The sequence below is a fragment of the Sturnira hondurensis genome, unplaced genomic scaffold, assembly GCF_014824575.4.
Source record: "Sturnira hondurensis isolate 20B ecotype Veracruz unplaced genomic scaffold, ASM1482457v3 Scaffold0021354, whole genome shotgun sequence".
Lineage (NCBI taxonomy): Eukaryota > Metazoa > Chordata > Mammalia > Chiroptera > Phyllostomidae > Sturnira > Sturnira hondurensis.
The window spans coordinates 15,301,722-15,322,762 of record NW_028093985.1 but is presented as its reverse complement, the minus strand read 5'-3'; the positions used below and the strand labels follow the sequence as shown (position 1 = coordinate 15,322,762).

General features: G+C 38.7%; 1 protein-coding gene across 1 annotated transcript in view; it reads right to left on the bottom strand.

Annotated features, from left to right (window-relative positions):
- The window catches only part of ADGRV1 (adhesion G protein-coupled receptor V1), a 508,576-nt gene that overhangs the window by 241,100 nt on the left and 246,435 nt on the right, over positions 1-21,041 (bottom strand). Inside the window, exon 83 of the mRNA XM_037032075.1 lies at positions 20,318-20,418. Within this exon, the coding sequence (XP_036887970.1) occupies positions 20,318-20,418 (101 nt within the window). The remainder of the gene's footprint in view (positions 1-20,317; positions 20,419-21,041) is intronic.

The following is a 21,041-nucleotide window of genomic DNA, read 5'->3' as shown; positions in this document are numbered from 1 at the left end:
CAAGGACACAAAATGGAGCGCTTCTTCCACACCCACCAAAGGAGCTTCCTCTAAGTAATAAACAAAGGAGCCCTGTGAAGAGGCCACAATGTTAGTACCAGTTCATCGAGACCATCAGCCTCCACAGAGTGGGGCTGCTCTCTATGGAAAAGCAGTAAATATTAAAACAATCTCTGCTGAGGGAAAAAATCTAATACGGACAAATCTTTGAAAGATCAAGAAGTTAAAGTGAGCACTGACAAACATGGTTAAAATGTTAGTTTCCATGGAAACTTCATGGATACCTAAGTGGAGGTATATTAAATGTTAATTACTCTTAATCTTAGCTGTTGAAAAAAATGCTTTAGGTTTGGGTGCGGCACCTCCTTTTGAAAGTATTGTTGGCACTCCAGTGTAGACCTTCTTTCCCACGTGGGACACACCTTGTTCAAAAGACAAAGTGACTCATAAGAAGCCACAATCCAAGATGTGATATTCAGCATTTAACTTGCTAATGATACCCCAGATGTAACCACAGCTTCTACTATGAGAAAAAATAGCAGATGGTGGATTAAAAACTATGGCTTCTCTATTCCACTAGAGTCAGTTGTGCAAGAATAGTAAAAATACAGTTTAAAGAGTGTCAGATAAGGTAATGAGGAGAAAGACCACAGGGAGATGGTCAAAGTGTGCCAAGATCAATAAATGTTACTCAATATTTACCACTTAACAAAAAATAAGCCAAGCATAGGTGAAAATGACTAGATAAGAAAGAACACAAAGGCGACTGTGTAAGAGTTGACTAAGCAAATCAGTACCACAATGATTAAAAACACCAAGTGATTAATAAACCCACCCTTATACAATCAGTTAATCTATGACAAATAAAGCAAGAATATACAATGGGGAAAACACAGTCTTTCAATAAATGGTATTGGGAAAACCAGACAGATACATGCAAAAAAAGTAAAACTAGATCATTTTCTTACACTATATACAAAGAATAAATTCAAAATGGATTAAAGACTTTAATGTAAGACCTGAAACCACAAAACTCCAACAAAAAATATAGGCAATAAACTCTTTCAGAAATGAGAAGAAATCTTTCCTTTACATTGTACTAAATAAAAAATCCCAATTCAGTTTTAAAATCTAGAAATAGCTTTCTGTTTGGAGGCAAACATTTTAATGGAAAAGTAATTGCTTCACACCTATAAAAAATCAGCAATTTTCTCCCATACATGAATTTTTGAGGTTCTTCCTTTGGCTTAATCCTCAGGAAACGTTAGTTTATATTCAAAAGTTAAAGATAAAATTGCTCCATATATTATTTTTGGTATCTCTTCTTTCCAATCTCTTATCATTTTCCAGATTTGTTTTCCACAATTTGCATCAATCCTACAGGAACAACTAGGAAATATTATACAAATATACAATTATACCAATAATAGACACATCCCTCACACACAGTACCCAATCTTCATCCTTCAGTGTGACCTGCAGGTCAAAGTTCACCTACCTATTTTGAGTTATCCAGTAACATGAATTTTATGGAAAAATACAAGATTAATAACAAAAACTTTCTAAGACTTCTAATGAAGGTTTGTGATCAGATAAGTATGCTACTGGTAGCACATTTAATGAGTACTTAAGTAATATTATTAACAGCCCAATAATTAGACCCCTTTGACACATACACACACACACACACACAAAATCAAACTAACAGGGTCATAATTTCTAGCAATACTGGTTACAGGTGCTCTGGTCTTAACTGTTTTTTATTCTTTCCCCTTAATTTGATTAAGCCAGAAATAATGAGCAAATGTGAACCCTTCCTGGAATGCATCATTTAATTTCTTTTCAAATATTGCACAGGCGGAACCCAGCAGTTTCTTGGCAATATAATGAGTTAGGACCCAAGAAAGACAAAATATTCCATCAATTATCAACTTAGGGTAAGATGCACAACAAAGTTTCTCACATTGCATTTACCTTCAGGGTCTGACTTTATTAAAGAGCAGCCCAAACATTACCTAGCTATGAAGAAAGGGATGCACTGCTGTGCAGAGTTTAAGTTTTCCCAAAGAGCAAAAGTAGTGGACGGGAGAATTCTAAATCTGCCAGACAGCAGATGTAGAATTGGACTCTGTAGAGCAGTCACTCATCAGAAAAGGCCGTGGTTACAATCTGTCCACTTTTTAGTGCAAGTTTACCTATGAGGGTAAGAGGCTACAAAGAAGTGGGCGATTAGAGATTACTACCACATCCTGACACATTAACAATACTTTCCAACAAACTGACACATGGGGATGGCAGCTGCTGCCGTCACAAATTAACAATGGGTTTGTGCACCCTCGTCATCCCATCACTGTTCAGGAGGCTAAACTGAGAGGTGGCTCCAGGATGACGCTTCCAGTGATGTCACTTCCACAACAGAAAATTTCTATTGCCTCAAACGTGAAGCCTCAATTCTAAAGCTTTCAAGGTCTCCCATAAGCTAATCTGGATCTGCCTTTCCAAGATTTCCCTGCAACACTCTTATTCAAGGATGTTGTAGGTGTGGGGAAGGATCAAACTTTCCTCTACCTTCAAGGTTCTGGCTGGTCTAATAATCAAATAGTCATAACACGGATTAGCAAGAGAAAATAACCAAATTTCATACATGTAGATGGGAACCCTGCACACATAAGAGAGTCTGAGCTGCTGCACAGATGACAGGTGCAGAGACACAAAGGGTGACCGAAGTGCATAAAACCGCCTGAACTAGGGGTGAAACCCTGGGGGCTTCAAAGGGACACTGCAGGGTGACAGGAAGAGCAGACATTCAGTACAGAGAAGTTTGCCCTGCCTGTAGGTCAGAAGAAGTGATCTCTGATAATCTCTTGTGGGCAAGGTCCCTTATTCAATTCAAATTCCTCTAGATATCAGATAAAGGAAGCTGGAGAAACAGCTTGAAGTGGCTTGTTCTGGACCCTGGAGTCAGTCACAATGTCCTACTCTGTTTTGTTTTGTTTTTAATAATTTTAGAGAGAGGGAGGAAGAAAGAGAGGAAAGGGGGAAAGGAGACAGGAGAAAGAGAGGTAGGGAGGGAGGAGGAGAAATATCAATTTGTTTTTCCATTTATCTATGCATTCACTGGTTCATTCTTATACGTGCCATGATCGGGTATCGAAAAAATATCCTGCACTTTTCCAAACCTAAGATGCCACCAAGGCTTATTCTTTGCTCAAAATGCCTCCTCCCCGCTGAAAGGTGCCCTGTAACTCTGACTGTTGAGATTTCACCCATCTGGCTAAAGCCTTCAGTAATTTCCAGGAAAAGGGGGAAGTGCTGCTACACACGACACAAGCTCATGTGGTGCAAGTGCACATATATGACTGTGGGTAGTTTTGTGGATAAAAGAGAATCAGACACACATAAGTTCAGATCTTGGTCCTGCTTCATAGGCATGCTTTCTGAGGCCGATTTAACTACACTCTGTAACACTCAGTTAACTCAGCTATAAAATAAGACAGCAATGTCCAATCACACCAGTATTGTGAGAATATAATGAAAGTAGTTTGCTTAGAGTCTCTGGGTTAGAACAGGACCTCGGAAAGAATATCATTAACAATACCACTACTTCTCTAAGGGTTAAATAAAATAAACTATAAATGGCTTCTGAAAAGAATTTATTTCAATTGAATTCAAAACTTAAATTAAATACATGCCGCTTATTTGGGAAAATGGAGGGGAAAAATCAAACAAATCAAAATAGTCCAATGAGAAAGAAAATTGTAATTTCAAGAAATACTGAACAGGCTCCCCAGAGGGGAGAGGGGAAAGAATCATAGGGGAAAAGGGGATAGACTCACATGAAAAAGTATAAGGGACACATGGACAATAACTAAGGGTGGGGGGCGGAAATGGGAGGGAGGTGGGGAGCACTGGGTGGGGGGCGGGCAGGGCTGGGAATATAAGACAGAAAACTGTACTCGAACAAGAATTAAATTAAAAAAAATAATTAATTAATTAATTAATTAATTAAAAGAAAAAAGAAATATGGCTGAACCTTGGAAAGAGGTTGGGGGGGCTATTCTTCCTTTGATGAGGGGAATCAGTGTTTCTATAGCCAAAATAACTAAAAATCACGCATTTTAAAAGTAAAAAAATAAGTTAAAAAACCTAAATAAAATAACATGACGTTTTAGGCCCACAAGGTCATACATTATTTGCTGCTCTAAATGAAAACCTCTCCTTCTTTTCTTTTCAAATCTCTTTTCACATTTTTATCTCCTCTTGTTTACTGATACTCCTCTTATTTTCAGCATGTGCACTGATCACTTTTCAAATGTGTACGTACATTAAGTGGTCCACTTATGGGGCCTATCTTCCCTATGGATTTCAAAACAATTTCTAGAAAAATGGTGGGAAGGGAGAGGCTTGGGCTCCGCCCCTCTGTGGAAAACCCTGAGAGTGGAGCTGGAGTCCTCATGAAGAGTGGAGGGTGGACTGGAGAGTGGAGAGTGGAGAGTGGCTGGGGACTGCTCCCTTTCCCTCCTCCTGCTTGGAGACTCAGAGGATGGAACAGGAGCTGTGTTCCAAACACATCTGAGTCTGTGACCTCATTTCTGCAACCCCCTCCCCAAGCCACTCTCCAGTTGAGAGATGACATAGGCTTATCCTAGGGAAAGAATTACTCACAGGCAGTTGGTCAATGGTTTCTTTTCCCACTTGTTCCAGTCTGTCCACAGAAGGAGATTTAACAAACACTTGTGGTTAGAGTCATCTTTACCCTCAAGAAAATTATAATCTGTAAGTAGGAAAAAGTACAAACGTACAACAAAGAATGTGTGACAATTACACATTTATGTCGCTGACTTCATTCTCCCCTTTTCTTGTTTCATATCTGTATTAATTTCCTCAGGACTCCTTAGATTTATTATGTTCTTGAGGCCATAATTGTGACTATTTTGGGGTTTATTAGTCAGTTTGATTATTTGCTGACTCTCACAGAGAATTTACAAATGAGTGTAAACAAAAGAGGTATTTATTAAAAGTGTATCTTTGACTGTTCATAGTTATTCCCAAATAAGTGGTAAAAAGATACCCTTCAGAATGAGATTCTAATTAACAATTTTGACCCAGTGATCCCACTACTAGGAATATACTCTAAAAATCCCAAAACACGAATTCAAAAGAACTTACACACTGCTGTGTTCATAGTAGCACTATTTATCACAGCCAAGTGTTGGAAACAGAATGGATTGAAACACGGCAGTACATTTACACAATGGAGTACCATGCAGCAGAAAGAAAGGAGCTCCTACCCTTTGTAACAGCATGTATGGAACTGGAGGCTATTATGCTAACTGAATTAAGCCAAGTGATAGAAAACAAATACCATATGATCTCCCTTATAAGAGGAGTCCAATGAACAAAATTAACTAATGAGTAAAACAGAACCAGGGACATGGACACAGGGAATAGATTGACAGCTGCCAGAGGAAAGGGGCTGACAGCAGAAAGAAGGGGAAGGGGCTATTCAAGGAACATGCATGAATGCCCACGGACATGGATGATGGTGTGGAGCTGGATGGAGGAAGGTCAAGAGGGAAAAATTGGGACAACCATAACAGAAAAAACAAGAATTTTTTTTAAAAAAGACTATATGCTAAGTAACACTTGGAATCACTATTTGTTCTAAATTTAAACAAAACAACATTCCAATGGTGTTCTAAACCACTTAATTTGGTCTCTAATTCCACATTAAACCAAAGCAGTAAACAATCTTTTCTTCAAGTTGTTTGCTCTCTCACGGCCATGGTCACGACTGACGCAGACATCAGCTGGAAGGGAGGCCCCTAGGATTAGGTCATATGCATTGTGCGTAACTTGGCAGCCACTTGTAAACTCCAAAAGGAGTAAATCAGATACCAGTGACTGATTGTGAAGCTGAATTGCTTCCTCTTTGTAATTTTCTCACAAAACTGTTTGAATTCAGCTTCCCTTCTTTCTAACAGCAGCCACTTCTGACGGAAGTCTATTCTCTCAGACTTGCTTCTCTGTAGAAGAAATTGCTTATATTGTTGTTCTCAAGCCTATTAATAACTTAGAAAATCTGAGTTGCACATGCTGAATTTTAAACACCACCACAAATATTTTCACTGTATTTCTCTATGTTATGAATCCTATCTTTACCTCAAGAATATGAATTCAATAGAAAATTCACAAAGTAAAGTCATGGAAAATACATACAGGGTATATTTCCTACACTTAGGGATACAGCTTGAGATATTATAATTTCAGTGTACTTTTTCTGAATTTTGTCCCTAGGGCTTATGTTATGAGCATATAAAATATAGTGTTGTGTTAATGTTTTTATATTAGTTTAAATATTGCAATATACAAAGCTATACTGATTTATGCCTTTAAGGGTCTTTAAATTTGACTGCAGTAGATTGAGGTCACATTAAAAAATATACTGTATAATCTTTTAGCTCTTTCCTATTTCTTCACTTGAACTAATAACAAATAGTTCATTTGGCTTATTTTAAGGAATTATTCTTTAAAATATGAAACAGCTTTTCATTAAATGCATAATGAATGCCTCAATATGTAGGAAGCATTACCTTGGCATTAGTAACCACCCCCTCTAAAAATAGCTGGACCCTTAGTGACACATTGTAGAATAAAGACTTTCATTTTTTTAGTAGCTATAGTATAGAACCGGATACGCCGACTTCTTCAAATTAGACTATTTAATACATTTCTAATAAAAATGCTCTTAAGACATTGAAATGCATCTGTGGCACCCAAATTCTTATCCCAAAAAAACCTATAAAAATTCTATTTTCCTATTATGTCCCCAAATGCCAGTTCCATTCAAATCTGGAAACTATTCTCCATCTCTTCACGTCTGCAGCAGAAATAATTCTCATCATCAACCCTTAGCTGGCCGAAATGTCCTTGAAGTCTTGCAAAATAAACAGAATATAATCGAATGCAGAGCAATGCTTTTCTACCACTAATCCTGCCACACACAGTCCATTCCTCTGCCTTTACTAATGCTGGTATTTTAATTAGATGTAGATTCTACCTGGTAAAGACTTCTCATCTTTCAAGACCGCTTAAGCATTCTCATCTCTATAAAGGTTTTCCTGACCCCACCCTTCACCCTACATATAATAGCAGCTCACTTTTTGGTTGCCATTGTGTGCAATACAGGTGGCTATTGTATATCTATAACCTCTACTATATCCATTTATTTATATGTTTACCCCATTCCGAGTAGACCATAAATTGCTCAAGGGTCAAAACTATGTTGTCTCATTTAGCCTTATGTCTGCAATTCCTAGCAAAGAGCCTGGCAGATTTCATATGGCACTAAATCTTTGCAGAATAAGAACAATGATTGACTGCTGTATATACAAAGAGATATATTTGTTATGCTCCCACAAGATGTCAGAAAAGGTCTTTTTCTCGCCATTGTTGTTGTTACCTACAGCAGATGCAGAGTTTTCTGCTGCTCTGATCAAGTTTGAAAACGGGGGTGGAAGACAGACTTGCTTGTCCTCATCTGACTTTTCTATATTCACACAAGTCTTCAATCATTAACCCTGACAAATATTTTCAAAAGAGCAATTCCTAATCTGTATAGTTGAAAGTTGCTTAAGTGTGGACTATATAACATAAGGTCATTTTTACAGGGTCTCACAAATACCCAGTGAGTTGCGAGTGATGTTGAGTTGTAACAGTGACAGTCCAGCTACTCTGGCTTCCTTGGGTTAATCTCTTAGGCTCCTCCAGCCTTACTTAGTGCCTCTGTGGAGGGAAGAAACTATATAAGCAATGTCTATACACTTCTACTTACATAATTTAAAATATTAATACCCCCATCTAAAACAAAACTTATTGAGCACTTCTGTAGGCAGACACAAAGAAGCAAAGAAATATAATACTTTTCCTTTTTGTCTCAAGAGTATAAAGATACAAAAGATACACTCCCTAAATGCAGAGACTTTATTTTACAATATCTGGGCGGGGGGGGAGAAAATAGGGTTTTGTCATTGTCATATCTCATTAACTCACTTGCTTTCAAAATAACAGGCATTGTAATGAATACTTTCAGCCACCCATAGGTTAAAAGATATGGCATCAGACATAATAAACTCAGAAACCAACAGTGCTTGAATCATAATTATACACATGACCTAAATATGGAAGGATTATTCATTATGTGTGGACACAGGCTCTAACCCTAATGTATTATCAATATTACAACCCTGTTATTTATATCTTTATTCTAATGGCCATACTGATCACTTTGACACTATAGATATTTATAGTTAACTATTAAAATTAGCTATCAAAATTAGTTATCTATCTTGGGTGTCTATATTTTATCCTAACATGAAACGGTATTCCTATGGAAGGTAGAAAGATTTTACTGAAGAAAACATTTTCTGTACACTTCAATGGTTATTATCTCACCTCTAACCTTGCTTCTCAATAAGAAATTAATAAAGCTACTTGAAGAGCCAAATCTCTATCCCCACTCTGTGTCAGTAAGTTTCAGAAACCTTCACATTTGCTCTCCAACCCACTTGTAGAAGCATCAACGGGAACACAGGAAGCTGGTTTCCAGAGTCTGCCTCTCACCTCTCTGATGTCCGCCTCACCTCTCCCCACCGGCCATCAGCATCCTTGTACCCTTTGTTGTCTGTGTCTTCGGACTTTTGAAGGAAGGAGAACCATGTGAGGCTCTGAGAAGAGCAAGGGTTTTTTCTTGGAACCTCCCAATTAGAAATCGGAATGTTTTAATATGAAGAAAAGTTACAAAGTACAATTAGGGCCCACAATAACCAGATTAAGAGTTGAATGGAGTCCCTGGCCAGTGAGTCTCAGCTGGTTGGTGCACGGCCTGTGGGCTGAAAGGCAAGGGGCTCAATCTCCGTCAGGGCACATGGGGCAGCTGTGGGTTCGGTCCCCTGCCTGGGAGGTGACCAATCTATGGTTCTCTCTCACATCAATGTTTCTCCCTCTCTCTCTAAACTCAACAAACATTCAAAAAAGTTACAAAGAGTTAAATGGACTTTGGGGGATGGCTTGAAATAGTAACTTTTCTTTATAACTATTTTCCTGAAAAAGCTAATTCTGAATTGAACATGTTTAAATTATAAACCAAGATTTCTCATGCAATTTGTTTATAAGTTATAGACCACTACAACATCACAGTTCTTTAAGGATGTGAATATCTTTCTGAAGTTTCACTTTCCTTTAAGGAATTGAAAATACAGGAGAGCTTATTTTCATGAGAAAGTGATGACAGGTTAGTTTTAAACTGCTGAAAAATTTTTTAGGAGCAAGCCTACAATTTCTTTTCACCTCACTGTTTTTCTCTTTATTTTAACCAATTTTTTATTAAAAGTCTAGTGCACGCCAAAAAGCTTTTTATGAAGGACAGAAACATGGCAATGAGCAAAACAAGCAATTCCTGACCTAACTGACTTAAATTGTAGGAGGTGGGGAACAAGGAGTAAAGAAGGGAACAGAATATATTTAATGGACAAGAGATTCCAGATATTAATATATGACATGATATAAATATGAGGGAGGACCCCCAATATAAAACTTATTTATAAAATATTGTGTTTATTCTTACATGTTTAAACCTCAGTCACCTTCAAAGTACTCTCTATTTGCTACAACACACCTACTGAAACTTTTTTCTACTGCTCAAAAGTTTTTGAACTTGTTGATTTTGATGCCTTTTAGTGCTTCTGCATTTTTTGTTTCACCTCTTCTACATTGGCAAAACTCTTTTCATTCAGGAGAAACAAAATAAAAAACGCCACTTGGAGCAAGATCTGGTGAATGGGGAGAAGGTGGGGCACAAGGGTCATGCCGTTTTTGGTCAAAAATTGCTGAATACTCAGTGCAGTGTGGGCAGGTGCGCTTGTTACTCACCCATCGTGAAACGGGCAAATGCGTTGAGTCTTTGAAAAAACATTTTGCTGAAGCCGAGTGCAGCTTCTCACAACAACCTCAGCTGGCACATTGACACAGATGGGTTCCTAGAACACTCACTTAATGGGGGAAGCCTGTACTGCAAGGGGCCCATCCTCCAGAAGATAATTTTGGGTTTTTCTTTTGGTCCCCCCTCGTACAACCGTGATGTGATATTGTCAGGTAGGGGGGCTACTCAGGAAGCCATTCAAAGGTGATAATAAGTGAGCAGAGTGTGAATAAAGGATGAGTGAATATATAAATGAGAAAAAACACTGGTGCAGAACTTTCCAGTCTTAGGCAGGTTGAGAAGTACCCTCTGTGGCTGGTGCTGGGTAAACAGGTGGAGACAGTAGGAAGTGAGGTCAGAGTACAAAGAGACGACCCTCGAGGATAAGCTGGAGGGAGGTCAGAAGTTCCTCTTTATGTGCCAAAGAAAGTCACTGAAGGGTGTTAGGTGAAAGAATAACTCCAGTTGATTTAGTCTGTAAAAGGTCTGCTCTGGTTGCTTGAAAAAGTAACAGACTTCAAAAGAAAAGGGCAGGAGTCAAACAAACCATAGGGTCAGGCCTGCAGGCTGCTATAGAAGGCAGATGGTTTAGACAAGCACAGGAATAGTAAAAATGGATAGGAGGGGGCACAGCTGAGGTGCAGAGAGCTAAAATGCATTCAATTCCCACGTATGGTTCACTCAATGCATATTTTAAAAGGAAATCCATACTAAAAGGCTTTAAAATATGCCAAAGTGAGACCATGAACTCGGAGGCTGACTTTCTTTTAACTTGTGTCCCAAGGGGCGAAGGTGTAAGTTGGGTAAGGGTGGAGCTTGGAGGTGAGTTCTGGGGTTGTTAAGGAATTGCCCTGTTTTCACGCCAAATCCCATAAAATCCCTTGCATGTGCCATCTTCTGCAGATAAAAATTTGGCCACAGAATGCACTTGCTTGTTGATATGTGACATGCAAATGTTTCAATTTGGCAATAACATTCAGCCTCATCACCAAAACACAGAGCCTGAAACCAGGTTCCTCCCCACCCCTGGCAGAACACAGAGTGTATGTTCCCAGGGGGCGGGCTCCAGATAGGCTCTGCCAGGAAGGTGGTTCTAACTGCACACAGCTACCAGTCTGTAAGAAAGGCTGCTTCGCTTCATCAATTGTTGTTATTTTGGCCCTCATATACCTTTGGCATAGAATATGATATAAAAAATAGTCTCTTTGCTCAGAAACTGAAAGCTTAGCTAGGCAATAGGCAACTGAGTTGCATTCAGTACTTAGTCGAACTAAGGTGCACTGTGTTGGTAAAGCAAACATTTACAACTCAAAGACACAGCTTCTTGGGACTTACAGACGTATATGGAAACATAAAATCCAATTTTGTAAGAGTCACTTATTGAAAAAAATCATAGAAGGAAGCAAGATGTCACAGAGCTAAAAAAGAGACAGAAGAAAGGCCTGCTAATGTGATTTGTACAGTAGTAAATGTTAACCATTCCCCAATAAAGCTACAAAAGATAAATACATAAAACTAACTGTTGTGATGGGTACACAACTGTGTGTATTTACTAAAAGCCATTGAACTGCATGCTTTAAATGGGTGAAATGGATGCTGTGTAAATTATATCACAGCAAAGATGTTTTCAAAACGGTCTCTCAGAGACCGTGCAGTTATACCCCATGGAAATGGAGGGAAGAGTCGCCATTGGGAGGTTGGGAGGTGTCCTTCGTGGAGGGGTGGAAGGGAGATGGGGCCAACTGGCTACTACATGCGGGCAACTAACCTAACCCCTTGGGGTCTCAGATTTCTCATGTGTAAAGGGAGGCAATCATGATGATTACCGATTTCTTCAGTGTGTCGTTAAGATCACACGGAATTATGCACGTCAGGTACTTTTGGTACTGCTGTTTCATTAAATGTCTCTGTGCTTCTAAAATATATGAGTTTGCCTGTTTCAAATTTCAAATGTATAGACATGCACAAGCTCACACCATATATACACACGCCTACATACATATGTACATATACACAGACAGCTTTTTAAAATATAGGTATGGGCCCTGGCTGGGTAGCTTAGCTGAAGAGAGTGTCATCCCGATGTGCCAAGGTTGTGGGCTTGACCTCTGGTCAGGGCACATACATAAATCAACCAATGAATGCATAGAGAAGTGGAAAAACAAGTCAATATTACTCATGTTCTTTTTCTCTTCTCCTCTCTCTAAAATGAAAAAAAAATAGATATATAGAGTGGGAGGCAAAAGTAGGTTTACAGTTGCACATATGAAAAATAATACAATAATTAATAAATAAAACAATAATAAACTGTATTTCACATACTGACAAATGTAAGCCTACTCCTGCCCCACTCTGTTGTATATATTAATGTAGGTGTATATAGAAATAGATATTTTTATATAAATAGGTATAAATTTATATATGTATGTATATTTCCGGTTCTTAAGTTCTAACATTAAACAAAAGCCATAAAGACACAAATTTAAAAATTACTTAAGATTGGGGGGGAATCTCCTTTGAAAAATAGAAACAGAAAAATTCATATGGTGTCTCGCACAGCACAGACCGACATTAAAGCCTTCCTGGGACAGTAAAGTGAGGGAGCCCTGATACCAGGCATATTGTTTTAAAAGGGTGCAGCTGGAAAACTGCCACTTTTTTTGCAGTTGGTTCAAGAAAACCTCAAGGACCAAAACCCAGGCTCTCTCCAGAAGACAGTAGGCAGGGTTTGTCTCCGAGCAGAGGCTACCGCCTCTCCCACAAGGCCTGTGTTTTCAGCTTTTTAAACTTGATCTACTATCTTCTCAGCAACACTGCGAGGCGGGCGTTCTTATTATTTTTTCCAGTGATTTTTCCCAGGGAGCTCAAGGATATTACCACATTTGTCCTTCTAATTCCAAAACCCAGGACTCTCCCCCTGCAGACTACATTTCTTGTGTAAAGTTCTTCAGAGCTATCATTAAATATTCATAAAAACAATTTTTTTCACATGCTGATTTTTCCCTACTTAGGGACATCAAAGAAGTCTTTTAAAAACTCAGGGATGGTTTATGTTTCTGAGGCTGTAATAAAAGATTCCAAACTGGCATTTTCTGGTAAAGTCTGGATTTGCCTCACAAATGTTCCTGGTAACAAAGCCATGTTGCAAGCATGATAATGTCACTGTAGCCTCATTCAGAATATTACTCACTCTTTCTGTTGCTCTGCTACTTCAGCACTCGGGAAAGACTGCATTTCCCAGTAGTGTGACCATGATACTATTTTCGTATCTTCTGTGTTCACTGACTTTCAATTTAGTGAGAACAGTCTATGTTGAGCTCAACTTTGAATGCTTGTTGTAAAAAAAAAAAGGAGCTGGATTTCATTATTAAAAGATTTTGAGAATAAAAATTTTGATATATAAAGAAAATGTATATTTAAGAAAGCAAAAATAAAATTCATTATTTCTTCTGAAATTCAATATTTGGATCAATAGTCAAGTTTCACCCCATTTTGAGCACCATCCTTGCCTTAATTCCTCAAAATACTTATGTCCATTGTAATATTTTTGGATGTAGAAGGAATTACACAATTATTTGATAATAACTAGTTACAAATTTACTCCATGACTGATTGTAAATTCATAAGACATTAAATAATAATAATACCCCAAAATGTATGGTCATCAAGGAAATTCGGATTTAAGAAAGGGGGGCACACAAACCAGAGGGAATCTTCTCCTCTGCATGACGTGATGGCTGAGGCGCACCCGCAGACCACTGTTTGCCTTAGGCTTAAAACATGTGAAAGCTCTCAAAGCACATGAATAAAAACATGGGCCAAAGAGAAATTTACTAATTCCTAAGCCCTTTCAATACAAAAAGTGAGGAGACCTGCCCCTTTGGTTCCAGGTTCTGGTTTCTTTATGATCGAGACCCGGTGGTTTTCTTGCTGCCTGTTCTCTCACTGGCCCCTTCTCTCACTGCCAAAGTTGTCTCTGCTGGGGCCCAAAACAGCCTTGGCCATTTCCTCCCGAATCTTCGATGCCTAATTTTCATCCTCTTTCTCCAAGGTTTCCAGTGACCTTGTTCTTGCCAAATGGGAGGACTAATCTCTCACTGATGCTAAATCCTTCCATTTGAAATCTGTTTTCTTCCTCGGCCTGAAAAGGTTTTAGTAGAAACTTTAAACCCCTGATGCCCAAAACTGCACATGTCCCTCTCCATCTATGAAAACTTTCAGCCTTTTCTACTTAGGTCCAATGAAACCACAGGTATCACAGTCACCTTAAAATCATCTGCCTCCTTTGGTGGCAGAGTAAATCTCATCAATTCCTGATTTATGAGGCCACACAGCATCGTGGTTAAAGGCAAGGCCCGGAGTCTGACTGCTGAGGTTCGAAACTGGTTCTGTCACTTCCAACCTGTGACGCAGGGCAAGTACCTCAAACGCTTTGTGTCTTGATTTCCTCATCTGTAAAACAGGATTATTAAAAGCCACCTCATATAATCCTTCACATTAATCTTCAATTAATCTTTTAACTAATCTTTAATTAATCTTTAACGAATCTTTTAGTTAAAAAATTGCAATGTGGCCTTTGGATCGCTTTCAAGAAAGAAGTGGAACTGCAAGAGTTCTATAAAGCAAAACAGGTTTATTCGTTCTCATTCCTTCCTTTGAATCCTCGTGGCCACCACCGCCGTCCAGGCTGCCAGCCCAGAACAACCAGGTGCTGATGGGAGCCGCCTCACCTGCCTCTCTAAACTGATCTCCCCAATTCTGGCCTCCCGTCTACTTTCGTCCATTTTCATCTAATCCCTAACTGCCAGATTAAGCCTTAAAAACACTCCTTTCACATTGTGCCTTTTGGGGCTTCCTCCAGCGGCGACTCCTCTGGGTTCTCATGCAACATGCACCCGCCTCCCGGGGAGCTAGCACACCTGTTTATGCACACGTGTGAGCCCCACCTAAGTGGAACTCTCCAGGTTCACTATGCCATCCACGCTTTTGTGCTTGTACTTTTCCCTGCCCGGAACATGCCACATTCCAAGTTTTCAAATCTTACACGTTCTTCAGCAACCAGCTTGGACACTATGGAGCCTTTTCAAGCTTAGGTAGTACCACACGGTGTGGGAAAGAAATAGAGGTCATCATCTGGCCACAGAACACCTGGTTCTTATCATGAGGCTGCTGTTTTAGACTGCCATTTACATACTTCACGGGTGCTTATCTGGCTTGGTATTTCCCATTGCACAATCTCCGAGTTGAGCTCGTAGTCGATGGGGTGAAAGTGGCTGTGTTCTTGGAAGAGTGACGATCCTCATGTGGGAGAAGAAGGGTTTGCTCAAGTTTCTGTTTTAATTTCACCACTGGATGGCTGAATGGGCCTTTGTAGTCAGGAATGTGATAGCACTTTGGCTATGATGGTGAGCATGCCTAGAGTCAAATACTTTAATAAGCTCAACTTAAATGCACATTCGCATGTGTGCGCAGAAGGCTCTTAATTCATTTTCACCTAGTTAATCTTCACATGAAGAAAAGAAACAGTTATGTACCTCAGAAGTTTTGTACAAAAAATAAAATAAAGCCTTACATACTGAATCCCATTAAGGTCTGGCACTTACAGCTCTTTATAAGAAAGAAAGAATTGCGGGGGGGAGGGGTGGCTCGTAATACTTTCTAGTGGTTTATTTTATGCCCAAAACAACACTGAGAAGTTTTGAACACTGTGAAATGCTGTAAGACCAAATAAAGCCTAGTCTGTACTCTGAGTCAGACATCAGTTCACTTGCCTAAGGATCTTTCCTTTTCTTGGTAACCCAAGAGTGGGGCGAACTTCACATCAAGAAGGAAAGATAAATGTTTGTAAGTAATTTCAAAGGCAATGATATTTTAAATGAAAGCAAAAATTTAATTAATGCAATTTCTTAATTTTCATAGCAAGGAAAATAGTTCAATCATGTGGTTTAGTAGTAACAATAACAACAGCACCAGCAGCAGTGGCGGCGGGAACGGCCAGAGATGTGCTCCGGCAGAGCACAGCTAACCTACTGTCTCAGCAAGCCGGATCCTAAGCCACTCACACCTGCAGTAACACATTCTCACAGGTGTTCTACTGAGTACGCGACCCTTTGCGCTGTTCCAATCCTCAAGGCAAGGTCCAATGTCGATCTTTGTACTTAAACACTTTTTTTTTAAAGTAACAAAAGCAGAAATAGCAGAGGATACTCAGGTTAAAAAGTGATTAACCAAACTTCCAACTAATGACAAGTCTTCTGATTAATGGACATTTTCCACTTTTCATCTTACGCTGCTTCAATCCATAAAAAGGTTTATTAGATAGATACATGTTTCCCAACCCTACACACAATGATTTTCTGGAGTCGGCAGTCCCAACAAGACAGCGCAAGCTGCAGGAAGAAGAACCAGAAAGAGCAGTGTAGGGAGGTCACAGGTCACTTCTGGCTTCAGTCACGTGCTGTCAATGAGTCTCCGAGAGGCTGAAAAATGCTAGATGTGCACAGCCAGCATGGCACAACTGCAGATGACAGCAGAATCTACCGGCAGGAGGATCAGAGAAGGATCCTACCTGGGAAACAAAAGGACGCTGCAAATGGCATACCAAAATGTTGCAAAATGAGGAAACTGGACGAGATACCAACAGCCCAACTCGTGCTAAATTCCTAAAAACAGCTCTCTGAATGTTAAGGCAATCCCCTGTCCACTCTCTGAGTGAAGGGCCTCTGCAGCTGGAACTCCTGCACAGTCAGTGGCCACCCCAAAATGGATATTTAAATACTTCAAATTCGCAGATATCCAGTGTCATCTGGTGATGTGTAGGCTGCTGGTAAATTTAATCATTTCAATATACATTTGTCTACACATATTTGCGCTTCAGTTTCAGAAAATGTGCTCAAGCCACACAGTCAAAGACAGAGGAAAAACAAAACAAACACTCCATCCTAGTTAAGTTTATTAATCAGAGTAAATACAGGTCTGTCTTATCATCATGTTTTCTATGAGGAAACTGCTGTTCTTTTTTTAGATTTGGAGAATTGCCTTTCCCAATAGAACCCCCCAGAACTGAGAACCCTGAACTGCAAACTTGTCCTTTGTCCCAGTTGTTTACCAATCTTATCAGGCACACATGGGCTGGCAATGTGATTCTAAGATAAAAATTCCAAAGATATAATTAGATGCTTTTCCGAGAAACATCTCCCAATGCCATGAAAATTTGCTTGCTGTTCTTCACTTCATAGTTGAAGCGAATGGTCTTACAATTTTTTGCCACTTAACCAATTTTTTTAGACAAGTGAGGAATATGAACTTGGCACTGGGGAAAATATATATATCTATTAAATAAACAATTCTGAAAATACAGAGCTTATCTCAAACTTCTAGCTGTGGCAATCGATAAACCTACTTTTCTATAACACACTTCTTCAAGCTTATAATAGCCTGAATATAATGAAAATAAATTTTCTGCCCTGAATTTAATTATAAATGATAAATGATAAGAGGTATGTCTCAGGCCAGTGATGTACAGGCTTTCTTATAGTGCCTTATAGATTCATTAGTTCAATTCTGAAGGGGATAAAAAGAGAAAGGAAGGAAGTCACAAATGTGCAGTTACTATGTTGCAGGAGAATACTCTCTAGCCAGTGAAGGAAGCACTGTGAAAACATCTCCTTGTCTACTGAACTCCATCTTTGCTAACAAAACTGAAACCACTTGTGCAAAAAGAAAAATCTTCTACTGCCACCTGCTGGCGATTTATAGTCGATGATTCTCAAAGATAGAGTAACAAACTTCAGATTGAAGAATTTTTTATTTATAAAGCAGCGATAATCTTTAGATTCTTATCTATATTTATCCATTTATAGACACATACAATAACTTTTATAATAAATTATTATGGATATATATCACATACACATTTCTAGCAGTAGAGAATTACAACCAGAGGAGCACATTTTCCTGACTTCTGATGGTCTCACCACTGACTCCCAGAGGGCGACTCACGGCTTCGAAAGAAAGTCAGGGACTATCACATTTCCACTCTTCATTTTCCCACAAAAGCCATTCAACTTAGTCTTATGTCAGCAGTAAAGATTTGAAACCAAATGGCCTTGGCAGGCCTGTCTGCAGAGAATTCACAACTCAAATATTCTTGGTCAGCTAGAGAAGTTTCACTCTCTCAGCCAAAACATCAGAGGCCAAAGCTGTGTTTTTAAAGATCTCTCTAGAGGAAACTTAAAATCTCCAGTTGTCAACATAATAATGAAGGAGGATCCCAAGTCAGGGATCCTAGCCCTGCTGGTAAGATTCTGTAACTGGAGATACAAACATAATTTTAAAATTCAGAGAGGGTGGGCCCAAGTTCCTGCATTCAGTTTCATTTCTTTTTCTGGAGAGCCTAAAAAAATTTAAAAGCCTCTGCTAAACAGTTTTAAGGATGATGAGTATTCCTTTTAATTTAGAGGGTATTTTAAAAATCAAAGTAGAGAGGTACAGTGTTTTAAGGAAACAGTATTTTTCTATCAAAAATACAGCAATTCTCCCTGCCAAAAAATAAACTATGAAGATTATTTTTAACATATTTCATGTCACAAGTCATAAATTATAGGACTTTTCATGCCACACTGCTTCATCCATTTTAAAAATATACTAAGAAATTTGAACTTGACTTAACCGTCTTCTCCAAGATGAATTCAAAGTACAATGTGAATCAGAAGGCAATGTCCTAACACACAAATCCTGAATCTTTCTTTCATGTCCCTAGACATGAGCAAATTTGTCTGCTAGGACACTGAAGAGTCTCCTATAATTCTAGGGTTCTATAATTAAGACTTGTACAAATTCAGCTGCCAAAAAATCACCGGAGTGGGTGGTGAATACAGCCAAGTAAACTCTAATTATGGAAGGCGGGTTTTCTAAGATCTTACATACAAGAAGGAAAGGCAAGATCAGACAGTTAAGATAGTTACTGAGGCAATATAAATAGTCTTGTCAAGTTCATTGTAAGCCCCCCTTTGGTAACAGCTGTTACCGCCCATAGTTCATGGGTAACTTTAAGAAAGCAGTCTGGATCCTTTGCTTGGAATCCAGCACTTATTTTTCCCCAAAAAATAGCTATAAAAATTACACATGCCATCTTCACTCATAGGTCAAAAAAAAGGAAATGGAAGTCCAATGTCCCAGATAATTTTCTATTTTATATTTCAGCTCTTCCACTAGTATTATTTTTAAGTTCTGTTGGAGTTCAATAAAATGCACTATAAAACAGCGTGCCGATCATAAGTGTACAGCACAATAAATTTACCTAAATCAACCACATGCATATAACCAGCATCCAATCAAGCACCAGGTTTTTCTACACTCCAAAAGTACCCCACCCATCCAGATAAGAAGAACTTCAATTTTATATTTAAAAGAAAGTACACAGTTCTCTGAATAATATAGTGTATTTTTACTGTCTGGTGCTGTAATTACAGCCTTAAAGTACAAGTTATTACGCCTTTTTCCCTTTGCTGTGATAAACATCTATGCCCATCTTTCCCTCCACTAACAAACTGAACCTGCTCAAACAGCACCTCCTTTATGAAGACTTCCTTGACCTTCATAGAAAAATGACTTAAGTTCTCATCTACATTCGCAGACTAATTTGCAAGTAGTCTATGTTTACACTTATCACACTGAACTACAAGTATTTATATGTACATCTACTTTCTAGACTGAGTACCCCATGGACAGAAAAGGCCTTATTTAATCTTTCCATCTGCCTTCTGTGCTTTAAACCGCATGCTTTAAACTGCATGCTAATGAATGACTCAATGTTTTGCACAGTAGTTCTTTTCCCATAGATGCTAGAACAATTTTTCAATAATAGACTGTTCTACCAAGTTTTATTCTATAATAGTAAATGAAGCAAAAGATACTATCCAGATACTTTTAAGTATATATATCCTCTTAATGTTCTCCATATAAATAATTTGTAATAGTAAGTTTCATTCAAACAGTTAAAATAAAACGTGCTAATTTTACAATGTATAAATATTAGTACATATAAAATGTTGCAAATATAAGTTGATAATACAATGCTTTGTGATAAGCCACAGCTATTTTCTTGTAAGCAATTATAATAAAGCACTTTTCTGCAGAAAGTTCACAAATACACTTTTTAGGCCTGATGCATTTCCGTTTACCACCCTCTTTCCCCCCTTCTCCTCCACTACAAAACTACACATGCTTATTTTGACTTAATTTGAGATAACTTTTTACTTACACATTCAGTTCAAGGGTTACAGAAGAAGAAACATGAACATCGCATCAAAGCTGGACATTCCAGAGCTCTCCTACCTGTGTACCTAAGCTGGCCGCCATCATGTGAGTCAGGAGTTTAGCTGCAAACATGGAATACCTGGCACAGAAGACATGGGAAAGAACAGCCAGGCAGAGACCTGTAGGAACAGAAAAGGCCATGTGTGGTTTTATAATCCGCAAGCAAACAGCAGCACAGGGAGCAGCGCTGGGACAGTTAAGCACATGAGGCCTGTAATCCTGTGCACGCCGCACCGCAGTGTCTCTGGGAACAATTACGCTGCATTTTAATTTGCTCCATTTTGCATGACATATAAAAATCTTTACACTTATCAGTTAAGCCCAAAGGGTAACTTTAATTTTCAAATAGCTACATACTCCTTTCCCTACTAAAAAGAAACCACAAGTTAAGCAGATTAATAATTTCATTAGCATTTGGTGTTCTCTGTTTCCATTAGACAAGTTTTACTGTTTAGGGAAGGAATCATATTCCAATCTAATTTTATAAGACCAGGTGGCTGGGATAAATAGATATAATTAGGGAGGTGAATAGGATTTGTCAGGCATAAAATTGTGAATGGCACTCCCAAAACTCAGGTTTGGTAATTGCTCATTTTTATACACTAAAACTAGCTATGTAATTACAACAGTGGTGATTATGAATTTTAAAAACAACGTTATGCTGCTGGGTGCTAAAACCAGGCACAAAATGTGCTCTTCCCCCCTTGTATGACTTTAAACATTTACATTTCTACATTTCTAA